Source organism: Hipposideros armiger, unplaced genomic scaffold (genome assembly GCF_001890085.2).
Source record: "Hipposideros armiger isolate ML-2016 unplaced genomic scaffold, ASM189008v1 scaffold_885, whole genome shotgun sequence".
NCBI classification, from domain to species: Eukaryota; Metazoa; Chordata; class Mammalia; order Chiroptera; family Hipposideridae; genus Hipposideros; species Hipposideros armiger.
Window position 1 is genome coordinate 489,372 of NW_017732235.1, and position 23,955 is coordinate 513,326.

General features: G+C 33.3%; 1 protein-coding gene across 1 annotated transcript in view; it reads left to right on the top strand.

The window, feature by feature from the left end:
* Positions 1-23,955, top strand: part of MDGA2 (MAM domain containing glycosylphosphatidylinositol anchor 2) — a gene marked incomplete at its 5' end in the record, with an annotated part of 518,288 nt that overhangs the window by 392,216 nt on the left and 102,117 nt on the right. Inside the window, one exon of the mRNA XM_019630047.1 lies at positions 18,111-18,259. Within this exon, the coding sequence (XP_019485592.1) occupies positions 18,111-18,259 (149 nt within the window). The remainder of the gene's footprint in view (positions 1-18,110; positions 18,260-23,955) is intronic.

Below are 23,955 nucleotides of genomic sequence, written 5' to 3' on the forward strand. Positions count from 1 at the left end.
TATAAAAGCTGGTTGCCATCATTAGTTATCACAGAAATGAAATTTAAACCACAATGAGACAACACTACATATACATTAAAATGGCTAAAGTTAAAAAGACACAATACCAAGTGTTGATGAAGTAGAGAATAACTGAAGCGATCAAACACTACGCTGCTGGGAATGTAACATGGGATTACTTTTTTGAAAATAGACATGTCAGTCTCGCATAAACTTAAGCATGCCCTTACCAAGCAATCTGGAAATTCCACTCCTAGATGATTACCCAGCAGAAATGAAAGCATATGTCTATACAAAGACTTATGCACAGACTTTAATAGCAGCTTCATTTGTAATAGCCTCTAACTAGAAAGAACCCAAATATCTATCAACAGGTGGATAAACAATTTGATCTACTCATGAAATGGAATTTTACTCAGTCATAAGAATGGAAAGAGCTAATGATACACACAATATTATGGATGGATGGATTTCAAAAACAATATGTTAAAGGAACAGAACCAGACACCAAAGTGCATACTTTATGATTCTTTTTATATAAACTCCTTGAGCAAGCAAAACAAATATTTACTAACAGGAATTAGATTCTTGTTTAGCTGGGGTTGATTGACTATAAAGGGGTAGGAGGTAAATTTCTGCAGTGATGGAAATCTCCTATGTTTTGATTGGGGGTGATGATTACTTAGTAATATATATATTTTTAAACTCATCAAAATCTGTACTTAATATGTGTTTTATTATATTTAAATTATATCTTAGTAAAGTATTATTGAATAAATGGATGATATTTGATAGCTAAGATAGGGTTGGAACTAGGAGGTATTTCACAATGTGTATGGCAATGTGTATGTACTATGTAATGCTATCATGTATATAATTTCTCTTGTCCATATTGTATTAATATATTCAAGGTAATTTTTACAAAATGGATTGTTCTGCAAATATCCTTTGTTCTTTTTTCCTGTGCTAACCTCTAAACTACTTTCCTTTATTTGGGGACATTAAACTGGTTATTTTCACAGCATTTCCCTTCATCAGGATAGCCACTATCATCTTTTCTCAATCATACCCCTTCCTAGAAGACATAGTGACTGTTACATTAAAAATATAGAATGTTCTAGCATATCAGTAACAAACATCATTTATGTAAGTTAAATCAGAAAAATATGAATTAGGTTTCAGTGAATTACCATTTTGTCACAGCTGGGTAGAATAATTGGAAGACACTGATATCAACATAACAAGGTGGGCCATAGGATTCCAAAGCTATTTCTCAAAGCTTCCTCATATTATTTTGAGCATGAGTTAGAGCCAGTTTGTAGAGAATAGAGGGTGTTAACAGGCTGAAGTCACAAATAGTGTCCCCTGAGAGAAAAGAACCATGATAATATTCACTGAAACCAGATATGAATAAAACAAAGAAACTTAAATGTAGAACTGGACACATATGTATATGAATACTATAGGCTTAGTATTTATATTATTTTCTAAGGGTCTGTTTAGCACTTTTCATAGAGTTGGATTTTTCAGTAGCTTTTCTTAGAGTTGGATTGGGTGGTAATAAAACCAATCTGTGAAAGAATCAGGGGACTTTTCAGTTCTGTGGAATCAAAGCTATCTCTGAAACATTCAAATATCTAGTTAAGCACCTGGCCTCTGTCCAATATCCTGAAGGGATGATTAATGGATGAGAACAGTGCAAAACTTGTTCCCAAGGCATGCCAGAAACCAGGCCTTACATGGTCAGGAGAGAGATTCCACAGATGATTGCCCACAACCTGATCCGTAGTCTTTCCTCGAGGAAGATTTTGTGACAGAGCATTAAGTTGAGAAAATGAATAGAGGTTTTCTTTTTATTAATATAAATTCTCTTTGAGTTTCAGATGAGAGGATGTAACCAAAGTCTTATAATTTCCCATTACTTCAGATATCTTCTTTCATGATTCTAATGAACTTTGTCTATTTCTAAAGGACCATTAAATGATAGTTACTAGAAGCCTCAGGATATAACTGCAGGCAGATGCCTGCTTTGCAGTCAGATCCAGGCCAGCGCTTCTTTGCAATATGACATGAACCATTATTTGTGCTGTAAGCTTTTCTTACCCTAGGAGTCATATTCACAGATCTTTTGGTTATTCTTTGAGAGTCACAGTGATTCAGTTTCAATGACTAGTTTTCTGTATTCACTTCTAAATCCACTTTATTAATTCAAGTTATATGTTTTGGAGAAAATAAATGTTCCTAGAAGATAAACAGCATACCTTCTGGGCTCCTCTCCAACTCACTTGAACACCTCTTGCTCCCTGCCTAAATGATATTCAGCACATTCATATTCATCAATGGACCACCCACCTGTGCAGCAGCAGCCATGCCAAGAAGCTAATGTGGTCTGTAAGTACACCATGGAACATTCAGTTCTCTCGGGCTGAGCCACTGGGTCAGGTCACCCATCTGCTCCCCCTCCATGCACACACCACAACCAGTGCTCTTTCAAATGAACACAAGACTTTTAGATATTTTGAAACTGTTATGCTTTTAGGGAATGTATACCTTTAGGGAAGACTGAATACATTTATTTGCATCTTATTATATATTCATTACATCTGAGTTAAATGCTTAGTAAACTACATGGAGTTCTCATTCTAGACATTTAGTCAATCCTTATCTTTATAAGCTCCTGAGTTGATAACACTTCCGAATAATGATATAATATGGCAATTCTGGTTGAATCCCAGGGGTGAATAATAATTTAAATTTCTGTACTCACAATGGGCAGAGTAGGGATCCCTTTTAGATTAGTGGAAGTAGCATCGGACTAGGAAATCTGCCAGCCTCTATAGTATTTGTGTGCGAATTAGAGGAAAAGTTCCCCATTCTTGAAGCAGATCTGGTATCTCCTCTGCCAAAGCACAGTGGTAGCAAGAAGAATCGTCTGGATTTCAGCCCATGTACCCCTTTACCCAGGCACACTTTGCCGTAAACTTTATCCAAACTCATTGGTTGTTAGAATAAAAAGGTCTTATGCTACAAATATGTCTGTGTAGATGGACAACGTGAATTCAGAATGTAGCTTTGTTACTCAATAGTTGCTTACTATAAGACAAGTTGTCTAAGATCTTTAAGCTTTCAGTTTTATATCCCACATATCAGTGAAGTCACTTGGGTCTCTCTTTTTTCTGACTTAGTTCATTTAGCATAAGAATCTCAAGATCCATCCACGTTGTTGCAAATGGCACTATTTCATCTTTTCTTTTGGCAGAGTAGTGTTCCATTGTATATATACTACATCTTCTTTATCCAATCATCTATTGAAGGGCACTTTGGTTGTTTCCATGTCTTGGCCACTGTAGGTTATATATAGATCATGTATTACAGAATTATACACCTGAAACCTATGTAACTTTACTAACAATTGTCACCCCGATAAACTTTAATAATAAAAAAAAATCTTTAAACTTTACTTTCGTCTGTTGTAAAAGGAAAATGATAAAGTTATTCTCACCCTGCAAGGACTGTGAATATTACAAAATATAAAGTATGCGAGATGATGAGCATGGTGCCCGACAAATAGCAAATGCTAACAACAGAAGTGCCGTAATAAAGTCTTGATTTTGTTTGGGAGAGATCAAGCCCCATTCTTCCGTAAGCCTAGGAAGAACTATTTTATTCCCGAGATTAAGCTTTCTTCTAATTCACTAGAAACTGCAATGAGAATATTTTCTGTGACCAGGTAGAGCTTGGGAAGCAGGCTTACAAAGTCATGAATAGAAAGACACCAGTGCAAAGTGTTTCATGAGAATTTCATGAAAATTTATCCATCTACACGGATATATTTGTAGCATAAGAAAAGGGAACTCATTGGGTATCAGATATTATAAGATTGAACAAAAATATATTAAATTACTAATATAATATTGTCTGTGGGATTTTTTTCCTTTTTTGGACATACACTATTTCAAGTTTTGTATATTGGTATTCTTTCACACACTTTTTCAGTGGCATAATTCAGATTCACGTAAAATGTCCCCACCCTGTATACAACCTTGAGGGAAGGGTGCGTTGCCTGTTCCTTGACTGTCCCTTTGATGGAAGCTGGAATAAGAAAGGAAAGGTAGGAAAACTGAAGTGACTGGCTTTTGGATTACATGTGAGAAGACCTTCGTAGATTCCCAGGAAAAGGAAGGGGAAAGGTTTGGAGGTTTACAAAAACATAGGCCTTAGTAAATAAGTAGGTTATTTGGTTATTCCGAATACTGCTCATCAGCACTCTTGTATGTTTAGAGGGGATGCAGATACTGTTTCAGCTTCCTTTCTGATCCATATAAGAATTAGCAGTCAGGTTTCTAAATAAACAGTTGCTAGATACTTCAGTGATTTGATTCTCCAGTAGTATTGTTTAGATGTGAGATGCATAGGGTGAACCAGGGGAAATAGAATTGGTCAGAGAACAAGGGGTGCTCACTGTTACTACAAACAGATTTATAACAAGGGAGCAGTCACTACAAATAAGAGGTTTGTGCTTTCCCAGAAACTGCACACCCACCCTGTCTATAATCATTTTCTATTTCTTGATCTGCTTCTGTCTTGTGAAATGTAATGACATCTGTGGAATTTCTTCTGCAGTCCCAACTGTTTCCCTGCTCCCCATGCTACCATGCGCACACGTATTCTAGAGTTGGCTCATTAATAAACAAGGTTGTGATATATGAAAGAAGTGATATAACTCATGAAGGGATAGCCTATAGATCTTTACATACAAGGAAAAGAGAATCATGAAATCAACCTAGAGCCACCACATAGCCAAATGTAGCACTCCAGATAGCTACTCTGATCTCGTGCTTTCATCACCCACTGACAAAGTTCGGTGTGTTTCCTTCACCCCCTCACAATTGACATGTATTAACTGAATGCTTTTTAAAAATATAAATGGAAGCAAATAGCTTTATATTCCCTGCCTTGGGAATATTTACTGCATCATTTCCAAAACAAGATATTTCTAATAATTTCTTTTTATTCTGACATCCCTGAGATAATACACATTGGGGAAGAAAGGGCTCAGACCCTCTCAGTTTGAAAGTCAGATTTCTTTGTGTTTTTAGGTGAATGGCGAACCCCCTCTTCTTTCTTACAAAATATTCATTTAGATCTTTTTGACGGACGATCTGCAGGCCAGACAAGGATTGTTGTCTGTTCTAGTGCAGTAATTATGATGTTCTTTCTAACCTTCCAGGTTTGCAGTTCAAGCCAAGTAATACCCCTCTTCATATTGCTCTTCACAACCTCTGTAAAGACTAAAATAAGTTAATATTTTTGAAAGTACTTTGTAAACTGTAAATTCCTATGTAAATTTGAGATACAGTTTTCATCCCTCAAGATTATTCTTTCTCCATGAGTCTATGGTTATAGTGGTAAATTAAATAGAATAACTTTTAAACAGCAACCTCAGACATATAAATTCTGGGATGTGTCTCAAATACTTGATAGTGTGGTGGTGAGTGAGGGCCCTTGGGCAAGTACTATGGTATATAACGGGATCATTGAAGTCCAGAATTATTATTAAAATCCTGCCTTCTCTTCTTTCTCTTCATATAGTCTCTATTGTGCCAATAGTCAACCATCTCTATTCCCAGAGGAGCTCTCCAGATTATTTTTTCTATAAAACATGTGGTTTTTATACACATTACACTTACTTAGATATTTCCAAGTAAAATATCAATGACTTTAAAATTTTTGTTTTTAACTTTTCTCTAAACGCTTAGCAATTTCCTATTTACATGCCAAATGTGAAAGCTAATTGTTTCATCAAATCCAAATCATCTTTTAAAATTTTTGGACCAGAGCCTAATCTAAGCCGATTTTGGGGAAAAAAAATGTGTTATTCATATTTTGCATCATGTTTGGCAAAGTACATTCAGGATTTTAGAGTAAAAAGGGTTATTCATTTAGGTAGAAATGTTATCAGGTAAATATATGTGTTTAATTTATATTACCCAAGACAACTATGTATATTTGATGTTTAAGCCAATGAATACTTTGTATACATATTTTGTGTTCTAGGCTGATGCCAAAAACGGGTCAGAGGTGACTCAACTGTGCTGAAAATTGCTTCATTAAAGTTTAAAGAAAATAAATGAAACATTTAAATTTGTCTAGATTAGTTTCTAAAATGCTTCAAGTCCCTATGCTTCTGAACTATGACAATGAAACCAAATATAGAACTCTTGCCAGAAAGTTTTATTTTATTGTATCTTTTCCTTTTTTTTCTTTTTCTGTTTTTGGTTTTGTAGGGAAGGACACAGTAGGAGATTATTGTTTATTTAATAATTACTATTTCCCCAGTGCTATGATAGTTATTTTATATAGACTATATAAAATAATTTAAATAGAATAAATTATATATTTTAATCCATTTGAATCTCCCAACATACGAGGTCAGACAATTAAGTTCGCAAACTCATCCTAGAAAAGTGCTACATACCTCATTGCTGAATATCACTATGGTCACCTGCAAAGTACTCCCCTTGAGAAGCTATGCACCAATGCCAGCACCTAGTCCACCCTTCGAAGCAATTTTGGAACTCTTTCTGGAATGACTATCAGAGCTGTCGTTGTGTTACACTTGATGTCCTGAATGTCATCCAAATGTCTTCCTTTTGCTATTTCCTTTATCTTCAGGTAAAGAACGAAGTCATTGGGGCAAGATCAGGTGAGTAGGGAGGGTGTTCCAATACAGTTGTTTACTAGCTAAAAACTCCCTCACAGACAGTGCCATGTGAGCTGGTGCATTGTCATGATGCAAGAGCCATGAATTGTTGGCGAAAAGTTCAAGTCATCTAACTTTTTCACGCAGCCTTTTCAGCACTTCCAAATGGTAAACTTGGTTAAGTGTTTGTCCAGTTGGTACAAATTCATAATGACTAATCCCTCTGATATCCAAAAAGGTTAGCAACATTGTTGTACCAAGTTCAGGAGCTTAATTGTCAAACCTCGCATCTCCTTAACCCAGCTATGTAGTCCTTACTAGTAACAAAATAAATCAATTATTATTAGTAGTATTTGCTGATTTCTCTCTATTCATTAAATCTTCATATGGCAGATACCTACACAAATAAAATCATGAACTTTTCTGAGACTGTTAAAATAGGAGAGAATTTTTATAATAGGAAATATCACGTTAGCTTCCAACTGATGTGGGAATGTGTGGCTTAAGTATTTAGTGGTTTGGTAAGACCTTTTTGTTTTTGCAAGAAGTAATTACTAAGCCATATTACTTCGGAAAGCCCTACTCACCCATTTCAGTCTGAGTGATTGGTCTCCTAATAACCAACGGCAGGATTCTTGTTAAGTTATAGCCTGTGCATTTGATCATCATATTCAGAGTTGCTGTCTCTTAGCAAATAGGCCTGGAAGTCATCTTCTAGGGCCTGTTTTTAATGGTCTCTGCCTTCCTAGAAATTAAGGAAAAGGCTAAATTACTGATATATGAAGATGATTTTCAGCATTTGTAAAATTTGATCTTGTGTTCATCCACATTTCAAATATCGAAATAAAAATATTTTGATTTATACAATTTTAATTCATTATAGTTAATTTCCCAAGTAGATATGTCTATAAACATATTTCTCTAAATATCTAATCATTTAAAAAGTACCGTAAAGGAAAATTGAATTATATTATAGGATATTATATTCAAGTGAACTTAAATTATTGAAGAAAACTATTAAAAGTCTAAGTTATAAGTTTTCACACAAGTTTAAGTATCTTCTTTTAATGTTTCTTTTTGTTAATTAGGAAAAGAACATTGGTATCTCTTTAATTAATTATTGTTGCACTTTATGCTAATGTATTTTAATAAAGAATGTTAATTTTATGAAGCTATTTCATGAGCATATCAAGAGAATCCTGCAATGTAGCATTTTCTCCAAATGCCTTTTTTAAGATTGTTAATAATCTTAATCAACTTCACACCTGTGTGGATCAAGCAAGAAAAGTTAATGCTTAATAACTGAGATTTGTCAGCTTCTAGGTAATGTACACACCAGTATTCCATTTTGCTCTACATCAGTTTTTGTTATTCCAGTAATATTCTTTGATAAGCTATCAATTATCCAGCACATTTTGTTTATTTAAATAAATTTTTAAGGGAAATTTTTATGATGGTTTCATTGACATGACCATAATTAAACTGACATCTTATTTACCATTTTAAAAAATCCTAAAAAATAAACTGAAAGGAATTGGGTTAAATATTATTTCTACATTACAACCGGGAAATGATGAAATAGTGTCTCAAGGTCCTACTGAAATTGGTGGTACCTATTTTGAGTGTTCTCTTTGGGGAGATATTTTCATCTATAATATTAATGTTATCATAGAAGAAAGAATATTTTAAAAAAGGAAAGATAGCCATGATTTGGGTATCAAAAATGGATAAGAATTGAAAAGCAGATAGAAATTACACAGGGAAAACATTTCCATGTAAGGGGTCAAGATGTGTGAGTATAAGCTAGAGATTCAGGAACTTTCAGTCATTGGCTCATTTAGTCACTAGAATTCAGGCAAGAGAAACACAATTATGGGAAAAGTTCACTGATTCATTTGTTCAACAAACACAAGTTAGAAGTCTTTTGTTGGTGTGAAATGTGACTAGTAAAAGCAGATGTTATTCGAATAAACTGTAATAGTTGCAAACAATAGACAATCTAAAAGGTGAATCTGCAAACAAGAGGGGAGACAAAGATGAACTGGCAAGGTTTCCTTTTATATAGGAATTTAGCCATGAATCCCATAATGCTTGTTCCCACTTTTTATTGTTGTACTTCCTTTATAAAAATGCTTTCTATGTAGTATGAGGAATTTCTCTGTTCATAAAGTAAATTCATGCACAAGTATTTGTTAAAATATTGTTTTAGTGATTAGATTTTATTTAAATAATGCTAAAATTTGTAAAGTTTTTCCAGATAGGAAATAAGAATTTTTTTTATTATTGTTAGTTTATTTAATACAGATTGTTTTCATAAAATCATTTTGGGGGAGTGACAAAACTAGTTCTTTAGCAGTTTTATTTTGAAAAGGCATAACCTACAAAGGAAATTATAATGTACTTAAAGCAACTATACCTTAAGCTTGGGCAAATTTATAAGCTTTCTATCAAGATCCCAGGGATTTGTAAAGACTGAAAAATCTATTGTCAATACTTTTATTATTCAACCAATCAGTAGATCTTCTAGGGAAGTTCTTCAGTGCTAAAGTGCGATCTCTGGGCAGTCGGCCTCAATGTTGTTTTCAGAGCTCTGACTCCAGCAGAAGAAAATAGATCCATGTAAGGGATAGATAAAATGAGTCATGTTGCAATTTTTAAATAATGTCATAACAATGACTGGTCATATGGAAACATATTGGCTGTCACTAAATGAGAAGAGAAAATATAAACACTTCTCAGTCTCCAGTATAAGGGCATTTAACCTAAATAATTTAGTTGAGTTATAAATTGTTACACATCTTGCAATTTTTTTCCAAACTCTAATCAGTCATGAACTGAGAGATGTCATTGACTTCACAGCTGTATAATTTAGTTGTTATGTTTTTGTTTTCTGCACACGTTGACAACTTATTACTGTTGAACAAAGTCTTGAGGACATTCAGTTTTATTGCTGCTGTGACATTCATCTTAATTGCAAGATAAATTGTTCTTTATCAGATATAATATTCTCTTTTTTGTTAAAGTTTATTGGGATGACAATGGTTAGTAAAGTTACATAGGTTTCAAGTGTACAATATTTTCTTTTGTTAAGTATGACTTAACATGTTTTCATTTTTCATTCCTTTTCCGTATTAATCTACCACCTTTCTAGTCAAATGAAAATAGGCAGAATCCATCAATTTGGTAATAACTCCTTTATTACTTACTATTAATGAGGTAAAGACTAATGTTAAGTATCATACACTAATTACCAAACATAGTAACACAGATGAACATATTTATTCTTTTTTTCTCAATTTCCTTTGACTTCACAAAATTAAACCTTTTTTGTTCTCAAAGAACTCCTTATGTATTTTGTATATTAGCCTCTTATTGGAGGCATTGTTTGCAAATATCTCCTCCCATACAGTTGACTGCCTTTTTGTTTTGTTAATGGTTTCTTTGCTGTGCAGAAACTTTTGAGTTTGATAAAGTCCCATTTATTTATTTTAGCTTTTTAGCTTTTATTTCCCTTGCCTTTAACGTCAAATTCATAAAATCCTCTTTGAACCCATATGTTTAGTACCTATGCGTTCTTCTATGCAGTTTATTGTTTCAGGTCTTTTGTTTAGGTCTTTAATCCATTTGGGGTTAATTTTGGTGTATGGTGACAGATAGCAGTCTAGTTTCATTCTTTTGCATGTGGCTTTCCAATTCTCCCAGCACCATTTATTGAAGAGGCTTTCTTTTCTCCATTGTATGATTTTGGCTCCTTTGTTGAAAATTATCTGCCCAGACACGTGCGGGTTTACTTCTGGGTTCTCAATTCTATTCCATTGGTCTGTTTGTTTTTCTGCCAATACCATGCTGTTTTGATTACTGTTGCTTTATAGTACAAGCTGAAGTCAGGGAGTATGATACCTCCAAACTTGTTTTGTTTGTTTATTTGTTTGTTTTTTGTTTTGTTTTGTTTTCTTATGATTGCTATGGCTATTCAGGGTCATTTGTGATTCCATACAAACTTGATGATTTTTTTTCTATTTCTTTAAAAAATTATATTGGGATTTTGATGGAATTGCATTAAATCCATATACTAACTTGTGCAAGGTTTTAAATCAAAATAGTAAGCTTTCAGAATAGGACCCCAAGAGGTAATGTCATTCTTCACTCTTTTTCCAGGATGAGATGCATAAAGTCCTTTTCCGTCTCCGTTAGAAATGCTAATGTCCATTCAGTCTCCAAAGACTAAAAATTTAGGAGTGCACCAATAGTATTCACTCAGAAGACAAATGCTGATTAGTTGTTTATCTGCAATGAGTTTTGAATTTGTCAGCCTTTCTTCATTCCCCAAATCATGTTTTGAAGAGAATATTTTCTTACTGGTTTCCCGCCAGCTTTTTACTTAACTGATCCATTCTCTCCTTTCTCACCAGTTATAGTTGTAAAATATAAAATGGATTTATACATATTCCTGATTAAAAACTTAGAAAAATCTCCATGTTTGTAGAAGAATTTCTTTTCTTTTTAGTATGACTCAAGATTCATTAATCTGAAGAAAAAGTAGTTATGGTTCCAACAATTGCATGTTTTTTTTTAAATTAAAGTTTATTGGGGGTGACAATGGTTAGTAAAGTTAAATAGGTTTCAAGTGTACAATTCTGTAATACATCATCCATATATCACATGGTGTGTTCACCAGTCAGTTCTTCCATCACCATGTATTGACCCCCTTTACCCACTTCTACTATCCCCTTTCCCCCTTATCCTCTGGTAACCACTAAACTGTTGTCTGTGTCTATGAGTTTTTTATTCTTTGCTTGTTTGTCTTGTTCCTTTGTTGGTTTCAGTTTTATATGCCCTATATCAGTGAAATCATATGGTTCTCAATTTTTTCTGTCTGATTTATTTTGCTTAACATAATAGTCTCAAATTCCATCACATTGTTGCAAATGGCACTATTTCATCTTTTCTAATGGCAGAATAGTATTCCATTGTGTATATATACCACATCTTCTTTATCACAATTGCATGTTTTCTTCTGCTCTATGAAGGAATGACAGAGAGCTGCATAGCTCTTTATTGTATATTATGTCTAATAGATTGTAATGAGTAATCCTCTGTCTTAGACTAGCTGTGTAAACACAGTGTGACTCTTGACTCCAAAAGCACTTGACTGTGTTGTTAGTTTCTAGTAAAAATGCATGCACATAGAGAACTGAGATTCCTGCAATTTTTAAAAGTCTTTTTTGTTTTTTTAATCAGGGCATCATCAGTGTGTAAGATTGCTATGGATTTCTCTAGTTACCCTTCCTATATGAATGAATATACCTTTGAAAAGTTTTGAATTATTTTGTGATTTTTTTATACTTTGCAAATGTGTTTTTGTGAAATTCCTTCATTATTACCATTTTGAATATTAATTTAGTTTTCATTTAATACTTTGATGTCACTGACTTCTTTTCACACTGGGAAATGAAAATCAGTAGATTCACTGTAATTTAAGTGAGTACTGGTTAAAATAATCTGAGACTAATTGGACTATTGGGTTAATATCAAGCATCCTATGATATAAAACAAGATAATCCATAAATTAGCACAGACCTATTCTTCCTGTCTTGTTCAAGTACTTGTGTTATGTCTGCTATTGTAGTAAGAGCTGATGAGAACACTTCTGTTCTACAAAAGTGAATTGTTTGGTAGGAAAGATGGGTACTATATGCTACAGCCACAGCAGATCCTGCGGTAGTTCTAAAATGTTGTCTATAATATATTTATTTTTCTCCACTTAAGGCCATGCCTTATTGTTTCTCTTCTCTTATCCCTCCATGACCCACCCTTGTCTGTTTGCAGAATTTCTTCTCCTTTAAGAGCAGTAAAGATGTCAAATATGTCCCACGTAAAGCCTACCTTTGGTCGCAACAGACAATATTAATTATTCTTTTGTAGAAGACCCCATAGTTTGTTTACCATTTTGTACTGTATTTCTTCAATTTGTTTATGCATTTTTATTTATAAATTTATTTTCGTGGTTCCATCATCTGTAGTCTAATCCTGCTGCTTGTTGGCCTTTTAGTTACTCATAGTGGAATATTTTCTTGTGGGTTACTAAATTATATGAGGTCTGACACTTAAGTTCGAGAACTCATCCTAGAAAAAGTGCTATATACCTCATTTATGAATATCTCTACGATCACCTTTGAAGTACTCCCCTTGGGAAGCTATGCACTGATGCCAACATCTTGTCCACCCTTCAAAGCAATTTTGGAACTCTTTTTCTGGAATGGCCATCAGAGCTGTCATTGTATTACCCTTGATGTCCTGAATGTCATCCAAATATCTTCCTTTCAATATGTCCTTTATATTTGGGTAAAAAAAGTCATTGGGGGCCAGATCAGGTGAGTAGGGAGGGTGTTCCAATACAGTTATTTGTTTACTGGCTCAAAATTCTCTCACAGACAGTGCCATGTGAGCTGGTGCATTGTCGTGATGCAAGAGCCCTGAATTGTTGGCAAAAAGTTCAGATCATCTAACTTTTTCATGCAGCCTTTCAGCACTTCCAAATAGTAAACCTGGTTAACTATTTGTCCAGTTGGTACAAATTAATAATGAATCATCTCTCTGATATCAAAAAGAGTTAGCAACATCATTGCAATAAGTTCACGAACCTAATTGTCAAACCTTCATATTTTTGAATTCTTATTCATTGAGATTTGATTTAGAGAAATTCTCTGCAGTCTAAGTTGAAAACATGTCTTTCAACTTGATATTGCATCTACAGAAGCACTGCATGGTACCACTAGCCAAGGATGATTTTTTTATGATAATGTAGTATTTTTGTCATCTTCCTATGCTGGTGAGGGGCAATTATTTCCCAAAATACCCTACATCTGAGATTGCTGTTTTTATTGATCTTGATCATATGTGGTGGCCTTATTTCAAACTTCTCAGCTTGGACTGGCCCATTAACCTCATCTATTGGCTTAAAATCCAGCTCCTCAGAGTACAAACCAACACTTCTTTTCTCCCTAAACTCTTATATAGCATCAGATTTTAAGTTCTTTGTTATGTGAGAAATAATTTTATTTTGAGCTTGCAAGCCTGAGTATGCATCTTAAAAAATATTTTTGTTGTATTTCAAGCTAGCATTTTTGTACTAGGAAAGTGACATGTCATAGCTTCTTAATACTTTTACTTAGAGCTTTATGCATAAAATCATATTTTGAAGTCTCAATTTAATCACTTTCAAAAGCTATTTGCAAAATAAAATGTACTTTTACATAAATTCTATTTAAAATTTTGAATAATTATATTTTATCTCTTTGTATATATTAAGAATATTTTAAAATCCAAGATCTTTATGTAAGCACTCATATCTAAAAATTATCTGCTAGTTTGGATAATTGGTGCAGTTCTAGGTCAGTTAGACTAAAAAGATTTAAACTGGAACAATGTTACATAAAAATAAAACTAGAATATAAAAGAGAAAAAATATTTTATTGGCATGCTTTCTGGATGGACCAAAAAGAAAGAGTGTCTGTGTGTGTGTGTGTGTGTGTGTGTGTGTGTGTGTGTTGGGGTGGGGAGAGAAGGGATCCTGGAGGATAAAAAAGAAAAATATATTATGAATTATTTCCTTGTTCAAACAGCAGGTGTCATGTTTGGTTGTAAGAGCCTAGAATTATTATAAAGATATTTCCTTAGTATTACTGTGTGCTTCTTACAAAATAAATGTAAAAAATTAAATATGATTTCCTCTGAAATCAGAGAAGAAATTTGAGTGTGTATGTGTGTGTGTGTGTTTAATTTTAAGATACATTTCTCAAATGAAATTAGAAAGCATGTTTTCTTTGTAAAGTTTATCCAAAAGAGGATTAGTACAAAGTATCTCTAAGACATATGAAGGCGTATCTATTCTTAACTATAACTAATCAAAATTATTTCTTATCAGTACTTATTTTTTACTAATCAATATTATTTATCTGCCATCTAAAAACATTTTTCACATTAATTCTAAAATGGTGCAATTATTCAACTAAAATAAAGCCTTATTTTTTTTTAATTTCATGAATAGGGCCGGCTGAGTGACTCAGTTGGTTAAGAGCTTGCTCAAGAGTGCGAGCTCTGAGCAACAGGGTCGCTGGTTCAATTCCTAGCCCGAGCTGAGCTGCTGCTGAGCTGCCAACAGGTGGCAGGATGACTCAGCTAAAATAAATACATACATACATACATACATACATACATATATACATACATAAATAAATTTCATGAATCAAAGTCAAAATTTGTACTGGGTCTTGTTGCATTTATTTATTTACATCAATTTCTGTATATCATCACCATTTCCATGCTATTTCTAAATTTTCTTTGTCTGTCATATGAGACATTGGAGTAGATCATCTCTAAGTTATTTTCTAATTTAATTTTATATGAAAAATTATTACAAATAATATCACTCATATCTGATATGAGTGATATATCAATACAGATAAATAACATATTTTTAAAAATACATTGGAAAGCTTTGTAATAGTCTGTATTCAAATATAAAGATGATGATGGAATTTTACAGTATAATTTGATCTATTGGAATTACTTAAATAAAGGTTAGATTGTAGCTTAATTTTTCACTACCTTGAAAATAGGCCTTGATAAACAAATTCACATTAACAAGGTCACGAGGATTTTTTTTTTTAACTTCAAGGTCAGGCTGCTTCAATAACCTTAAAAGTACTTATTTAGAAAAACAATCAGTCCTAGAAGTATGGCAATTTGCATTTATGACACGCAGCCAATGACTCTCCTGCAGTCAACAAAAAGCAGGATTGGACTACAGATAATAGAAACATGGAATGGAATTTATAAATAAGTATGCTTGAAACAGTTGAAATAATATAATTAAACAGTAGGCAAATGTTTCTTCCATAGCACCCTAGAGATGTGAGACTGAGAAACACCTTACTGGTTGTCTTGTGGACAGTCATCAATTTCAGCCCTGCTAAATGGCATCAGATATTGACTAAATACTTCTAGTGAAGGGAAATAATAGTCTATCAAAGTAAGCCATTCCCTATTCAGAGAGGATTGGCAGAACATGTCTAAGTCAAAACATGTATTATTTTAAAAGCCTCCCACTGGTATTCTTTGAATTTCATAGATCTGTTAATATTTAGTCTGATTTTCTTTCTCCATGATAGAGTTTCAACTCTTGGAAAACTCTATTTGCCCATTTTTTAGAAGATTTTTCTTTTCCTTTTCCATGTTAAATAGCCCCTGGTTTTGACTATTCTCTCCTTGTTTCTATGTAAATGTATCATTCATTTTATGAAAAATGTAGCTTTGAACTAAGTCTAATACCCCTTGTATTTTCCCCTTGGTTATAAAACAAAAGTAACCCCACTCCTCCCCCCAAAAAAGAAATAAGCATTTACATTCTTACCTCAGTTCAATCTGGACACTACCTTCTAGATTTACATTACTCACTTAAGCAGCTCTTTACTTCATGTATAAGTTTTGGATGCTTATTTTTAATCAAAACCCCTAGCTCTTTATCTGGGCTACTGCTAAATACACCTCCTTAATAACATTTTGTGACATTGGATCTCAAGCACAAGTTGTCAGTGACGGTTTGGGTGTGATTCCTTCATTTAGTGTATTGTTTTCTTTTCAACAGATTTTGCTCTTAGTGTTGTGAATATGAATGTGTGTTCTCATGTAGTAATAAGTGAAAATATCGTACAAAATTAAAAAAGTAATAAAACAAATGTGATGGCTCTTCTAGAGACCTCCTATGCAAGATTCTTTGTATAGAGTTGAGAACCCATTTTCAATACAACTGACTGAATATTTATAGAACATTTTTTAGTACACACAATGTTGATGTAGGAGACTTTTCCAAATGTTACTAAAATTCAGATATTTAATTCAATGTATTTAATTTTACTAGTAAACTTGTCAAAAATTAAATTCATTTCATCTCACATTATTTTTTTCCTGGTGATCCTCTTCAGGATAATAGAGACCACCACTTCCATTCTTAGTGTTCAAAATTCATTCTTTAACTGTGATAAGTTTTTATGAATCAACTCTTCTGCAATGACTAAATGATAGGTGACTAATGATGTTTCAAGAAATGTGAAAACACAGGTAAGAAAAGGTCCTGCATACAGGAACTCAGGAGGAAAAATCCAGGAGGACATTTAATATTTAACTTAATTTTTAATAAAGAAAAAAACAGAAAAGATGTTGAATAAGGGATGATAACTGTACAATTTATTAGCTCATCATCCAGTAAGAATTGCACAGCTATTTGAAAAGCCTGAGAAAATGTAAGCAATTTCTATGAAGACAGAGGCCATACCTCCTTATTCATTGTATCCACAATGCCTAGTACACTATTTGGTACTTAATAGACTCTCACTAAATATTGTTGATTTAATAAATAAATATAGTATTGGTAAAAAAAATGGAAGGTGTGAAAAAAATCTACATTTCAAAATATCAGGAAGTTGGACCTGTAATTCTAAATGGTCTGTACAATTTTCAATTTGTCAATAAAAAAAAAGAAACAGAGGTTTTATATATGCTGTATATGCTATATGCACTTGACATATCCTTAAAATCTAAATAAAAACTTTATTATTGACCAAAGTTCCTGTGCTATTGTTAAGTTTTGTTTGATTATTGACCAAAAACATGGATAATATAAACAAAATTTTAGATGTCACTGATTTTTTGGGGGGGGACAGAAATGATCATTCACTGGCTGACATATACTTCTTTTGACTTCTAGGATGCCACATTTTTTATTTTTTTCCTACATAGCGGTTGTTCCATCTCTGGCCTTCGTGGGGATTCTTATCTCCTCCTATATCTCTTAATCTTCGTGTGCCCCAGTAGTCAGACCTAGTTTTCTTTTCTATCTACTCACACTCCTTTAAAGATTTCATCAGTCCCATGGCTTTAAATTTAAAATCTATCTATATGCCAATGGTTAGCAAGATTATATCTCCAACCCTGGCCTTTACTGAACTCTACACTAATATATCCCACTTGATATCTCTTTTTAGATCATTCAAATTGTTTAAAAATAGCTTGCTAATCTTCTCCCCAAAATTGGGTCCTCCTATAGCTTTTCATCACAGTTGATGGAAACTCCATTCTTTCAGTTTTTAGGCCAAAAATAAAAAATGTGTAGTCATGCTTGATTCTTCTTTTTCTCTGATGTTGCCTATCCAATCAACCAGGAAATCCTCTTGCGTCTATTCTCAAACTTCTTCCAAAAATTGCTTATATTTTAATAATATGACTTTCCAAATATAAGACTGACTAATGGAACACAGAATAGAAAGTGGTAAAAGGGCCAAAAAGAGCAAGTGTGTTTAACCATAACATGTCATCATTCAAATTTAAGAACTCTTTCTGTTTTTAGGAAAGGCCTATGCCCCAGAATTCTATTATGATACCTACAATCCTGTGTGGCAAAACAGACACCGTGTTTATTCCTACAGTCTACAGTGGACACAGATGAATCCTGACGCAGTGGATCGGATCGTTGCATACCGGTTGGGTATTAGGCAGGTGAGAAATTTAATCATGTCTTCTTTTTCTTTGTGATCCGCCATAAAGCCCTTGTTACTATGATTTCTTGCTATAAATTTTAAATTATTGTGAATGAATTCCAGAATATATTTTCCTATGTCAAAGATAATGTTACTCTACACAGAACTGTTACTAATTATTTACAAATCTTTGAAGTTAATTTATGCCTATTCTACTATGATAGCTGACATATTAAAGTGACATTCTTGGAGCCTTCTAAATCCTTCAACACTAGATAATGTGCTAGAAATTCCATGGTGTAATTGCCACGAAAAAAACTTATTTAAGGTGTGCTCACGCTTACTTGTACTTTATAATTCTTTTTCATGTTTCCTCAGAAGGTAGAAGACTTACTTTTTTTTTTACTCTAAGGGTTGCAAAGTGTACCGTGGGTGCCAAAAAATGTATACCCGTTTTAAGAGGTGTCAACACTTTGGTCAACGCTGCTCAAGCAGTAGTTCACCTAATCAGAAGTGCCTGGACGCTGATGGTAACCACTTTGAGCACCTCTTGTAATTGCAGAAGTCAAACATGACTTGTATTCATCTTTTGTTATTGGTATATATTGAGTATTACAATTTTAATATTGTTTTTTTTTCTTTAAATGTGTATACATTTTTTGGCACCCTCTGTATATAGGATGTTTTAAAAGTTAATTTAATATGTATGAAGAATACAATTATTTTAGTAAAATAAGAAAAAGCAATCAAGTCTGATGGTTTGCTAAGGTAGCTGAAAATTATAGGTTATGTGAAAATATTCTATCTGTTTTAAATGTTTAAATTATATCTGTTAAACTCAATTATTGTTTCTTGGTATAAATAATATTTTTGAAATTTAAATGTAGGTCTTTACATGTTTTCTGTTACATAGTTATATTATCTGGGGTTACTGTTTCAGCATAGCAATATATTTTTGAAGATGTACTTGATTACCACATAATCTATAGCTCTCCCTCACAACTTTGTATTATCCACAGATTTTTAAAGTGTGTTTTCTACTTAATTAAATCACAGAATCGAATTTTGAATTTGGACAGTAGAAAAGGCAAATTTTGTTCGGAGAAAGACTGATCTGACCATCAGCCTTCCACTCAGTCATACTACCATAAAACCAAGGTTTCTCTATCTTGTTCACAAAGTCATAATAAAAGACACTGTAAGATACTTCATTCAAATTAAGATGCATTTTGTGTTGAATATTTTTATCCTGCATGTTTAATAATCTAAAAAATACCTTTTCCTAATGAATGCCATCCTAGCTTTGATAATCACTGCTTTCTTGTCTAAGAACTCACAGGTCTCTGACATAACAATCAGCAGGGGATCATTCAGGAAGTTTCTCTCTTGTTTACTTCAGTTTCTAAGGAAACCTGCGTAAATTCCAGATTCATATCAGAATTGTTTTTATTTGATGATAATTTTCCTTATTAGAGAAGATATAAACAAAAAAGATTGGCAGGTATTTTTTCCTCAGTTCACCGGGCTTACCCCTTTCTTTTCTTAAAACATCTAATATTTTTAGATCTTTCATATTTGCAACATCTTAGAACATTATTGACTTTAGACACCTCACACTCATTTTCCACATCCTTACCATGTGATTTGGTCATTCGTATTCATTTTTTGTTCTCTATGTTATGAAAAATCTAGCAACACAATACCAAATTGTTCTTTGTAAAATTAAATTATTTTAAGCATTTTTTCCTTTTTTCTAGTTATAGGTTTATTTGCAATGATAGACTGATAATTTTATCTTTATTTTAATTTTTATATTTTTTCTTAGTTTCAGGTGTACAAAGCAATGTAACAGTTAGACATTTACACCCCTCATGGTGATAAACTCCCAATCTACTACCCCACTAACATCGTATATAGCTGTTACTATACCATTGACTGTATTCCCTATGCTGTACTCCACATCCCATAATCCTGTAGCTATTATACACACACACACACACACACACAGTGCCAAAAATGTATACATATTTTAAGAAAGGAAAAACTATTAAAATTGTAACACTCAGTATATACCGATAACAGAAGATGAATAGAAGTCACATTTGACTTCTGCAATTACAGGAGGTGCTCAAAGTGGTTTCCATCAATGTCCAGACATTTCTGATTATGGCGAACTACTACTTGAGCAACGTTGACCAAAGTGTCCACTTGTTTACATTTTTTGGCACCCCTCATGTGTGTGTGTGTGTGTGTGTGTGTGTGTGTATTTGACATTCAATATTATTCTACATCAGCTTCAGATGTATAACATATTGGTCAGGCATCTACAGAGTCTATGACGTGATCCCCCTGATAAGCCCAGTGCCCATATGGCACCTTACAAGATCTTTACAACATTGTCGATTATATTCCCCATACTGTATTTCATATCCCCTCATAATTTTATCTTCAGTTTCTCACTTTCCTCCTCATTTCTCTTTTCTTTGAATGTCTGGGTAACAGGCACTGCTCCCTGTGTGCTGAATGGCTGCCTGTTCTAAGTCTGCAGAATTGACCCAACGCTGCACAGCATTCCATCCTTTACTTTAAGGTCCCTTTGTTCCTGATGTCTCCATTGTGTATGCAAGTCACCTTCTCTATAAGTCAAAATTAACAGAAAAGTAGTTACCATTGGGGTCCTTTCCATCAAATAGACTGACGTTAGCAGAGTTAGACTTCCTCCTAGGAAAGATCCAATGAAAGCTCTCCCTTCTCATTCACATCTTGTGCCCATATCTTCTGTAATAAATTTGCTAGGATCGCTATGTTATTTTACAATATGCTTTCTCGTCTTTGATTTTCCTTTCCTAACATGAGCATCTCCTCTGACTTCCGGACTTTATGTTTCTGATCATAATATTAGTATATAACTCCCTGATATGCAGTGGCACACAATTTCCAGTCACTGTGTTGTCCTTTGTGAACTATTAGTTAGATAATACCCTCCTACTCTGCTTCTTTAGAATAAATTATACTTGTGTGTGTAAATTCCCCCTTATTGTATTCTACTAAAATAATGAATTCCAGGAGCATCTGGCTTCCAATTCTAACCAATCTAGCCTTATCATTCTTTTTCCTATATAATCTTTAGCAGATTTCTAAACATACCCAAGCCCATGCTCCTACTTGGTAAATTGAAGATAATGATACCAACCAGGCAATTGGAGTGGAAAGTGGAATACGTCTCCCTACTTGTCCCACAGGCCAGGTTCCCTTGTGAATGTCACTGCTTCCACAAACATCTGTGGCAATTCTTACACTCATCTGCCAGAGTTGTGTAAGGATTAAAGAGTGCATTGTAAGAACTCAACATTTCTACTATTTTTATTTTAGTTCTATTTAGTATACTGAACATTATTAGCCTATTATTCTAAGCCATATTTTTTTCAAAAATTAATTCCTAGATATATTTTTCACTATGTTGTATTTTATTTCAATCCTGTTGCCCTTCATAATATCCATTTTTCTTATTCATGTTTTTCTTTTCCACTTTGAGCCTTAGTTTAAAGCCTTCTTGATCAGATCAGTAAGTCTGTTGCTAATACTGCACTTCCCAAGTTTGTGAGATTCATGGTATCCACCAGAGGAAAACGTTACTAGTGTTATAAACTATGATCCAGAAAAGAATTCCTTTCTCTTACATCATTTTTGAAGCTGTTTTACTCGACATAGCGCTTTTCTGGGATTCTTTGTTCTTAGGGTTTTCTTTTATATTTAGAAGTATTATTTCTTTCTAGGGTGCTATTTTATAATGCTTCATTTTAATAGGTAATGTTGCTCAGATACCATATCTTGCCATGGAGAGAAACTTTGATATATCTTTTGGGGATGACTCAATAAAGCGTAATGACCTTGTGCTTTCTGCCCAAGTGAGCAGGAAGGTGTTCTTTGCGGATACAGTGTAAGAATAGAGAGAGCATGTACACACACTTGTCTTTTCCCCATGACCATGTTCTTTACACTTAACCCTCACAAGAAAATCTTGATATGCAAAATGGCCTCAATACATAACACTTCTTTTGGAGATCCCCTTACACAGAAGTTTAGGATGATGGGGCAAAAGCATCCTAGACCATGAAATTGATACAGTTCTTTAAGAGTATTCCCTTTGACAATAGGAAACAAAATTATTAATATAAAGTAAGGTGATTTTTTAAATTATCTTAGGAAATTTAAATTCCTTCTTTTTCAGATATGTACACTTAGATATCAGCATTGTTTTAAGAGACAGTCAGATACCAGCACTTTTAAAAAAATCACTTTGGAAATCTGATCTGATGATCATGGTAATGAAGATTATGTATTACATGTATGCAATCTTTTTCATCTTTCAAACTTCTCAGAATCTTGAGTCAATGAGCTTTTGAATGTAATCAACATAAGGTGGAAGATATTTAAATAAACAGTGTTAGGAATATAACCTAAGAAACATGTTTAAAAGATTTATATTTTTTCCTAATAATTAGTATTTTTATCCTTGATTATGAGACCAAGTTTTCTTCAAGGGATTGTTAATCATTTATGTTATATATATTTTATGATTTTAAAGTCTTATTTTAGCCTATGTATTTTTTGAGGTTATGTATCTAAATACATTTTTCTATCCGTAAAATGTCTAGGTTATCTAGGGCAAAGTACCTTCCCTTTTAATATTGAATATAGCCTTAACCCTCAATCGGGCGCAACTGATCTCACAGATTCATTGCACACAAAGATGCCGCTATGAAATACGTGTTCACTGACTAAGTCACAAACACAACTGGCAATAGGTTATGGTAGAGGGGGAAGATACGGAAGCGATGAGTCACGATACTTCACTGTTAGATATTTGAAAATTTGTGTGCAACACATCTGTAAAATCAGTTGTGCCCGATGGAGAGTTAATTATGTAATACATTTCTGTATTAGATTATGTCTAAAAAACAAATTTGATCTTTTAAGACTAATGGCAAATTTACTTTTTTTTTTTAATCCAGAAACTGTAGGAAATCTTATTAGCTATTTTTAAGTACGATTATAAAATCACTGACATGCTATTAAACCCACAGCTGGATGGGCTTAGTAAACTGCACTTAATGTTTTTTTCATCTTTCTGGTAAAGATAGATGACTCTTGATTAAACTGTATGGTCTATATTTAAACATGATGAGGAAAATTGTCTCAAAATTTGAGTATTGGCTTATAACTTTTCTTAAAAGTTGCTGCAGTGTATCTAGAAAAAAAGCATTGGAATTCTGGAATCACTGCCTGAAGAAACTTGAAAAAGAGCACAAATGTATCATGTGAAGTTAATAAATTAATGTGCGGATAAAAGTTTTCTCAAAATCATAATGTCCTTAAGTTATACTTTTTAGGCTCAGCTAAGCAATTGTTTAATTTCCTTAGACAGCTACTAGCCTCCCAATCATTTGCTTCATTTGTTGCTTAATAGGAAAGAGAAAAAGGTTATTTCAATGTCTGCTTTCCTTTGTATCTAATGACTTGAGAAATAAGCAAAACGGTTTCTAAGTTATCTGAATATACCAAACAACATAAACATCATTTGACTCTATTTGAAACATACACAACTACAGTTTCTAGTAATAAAGTATTTTAGATTTTATACAGTTATTTTTTTTTTACTCTGCCATAAAGATACACAATGAATGTGACTGTTGACTCTCATCTTTGGAAAGT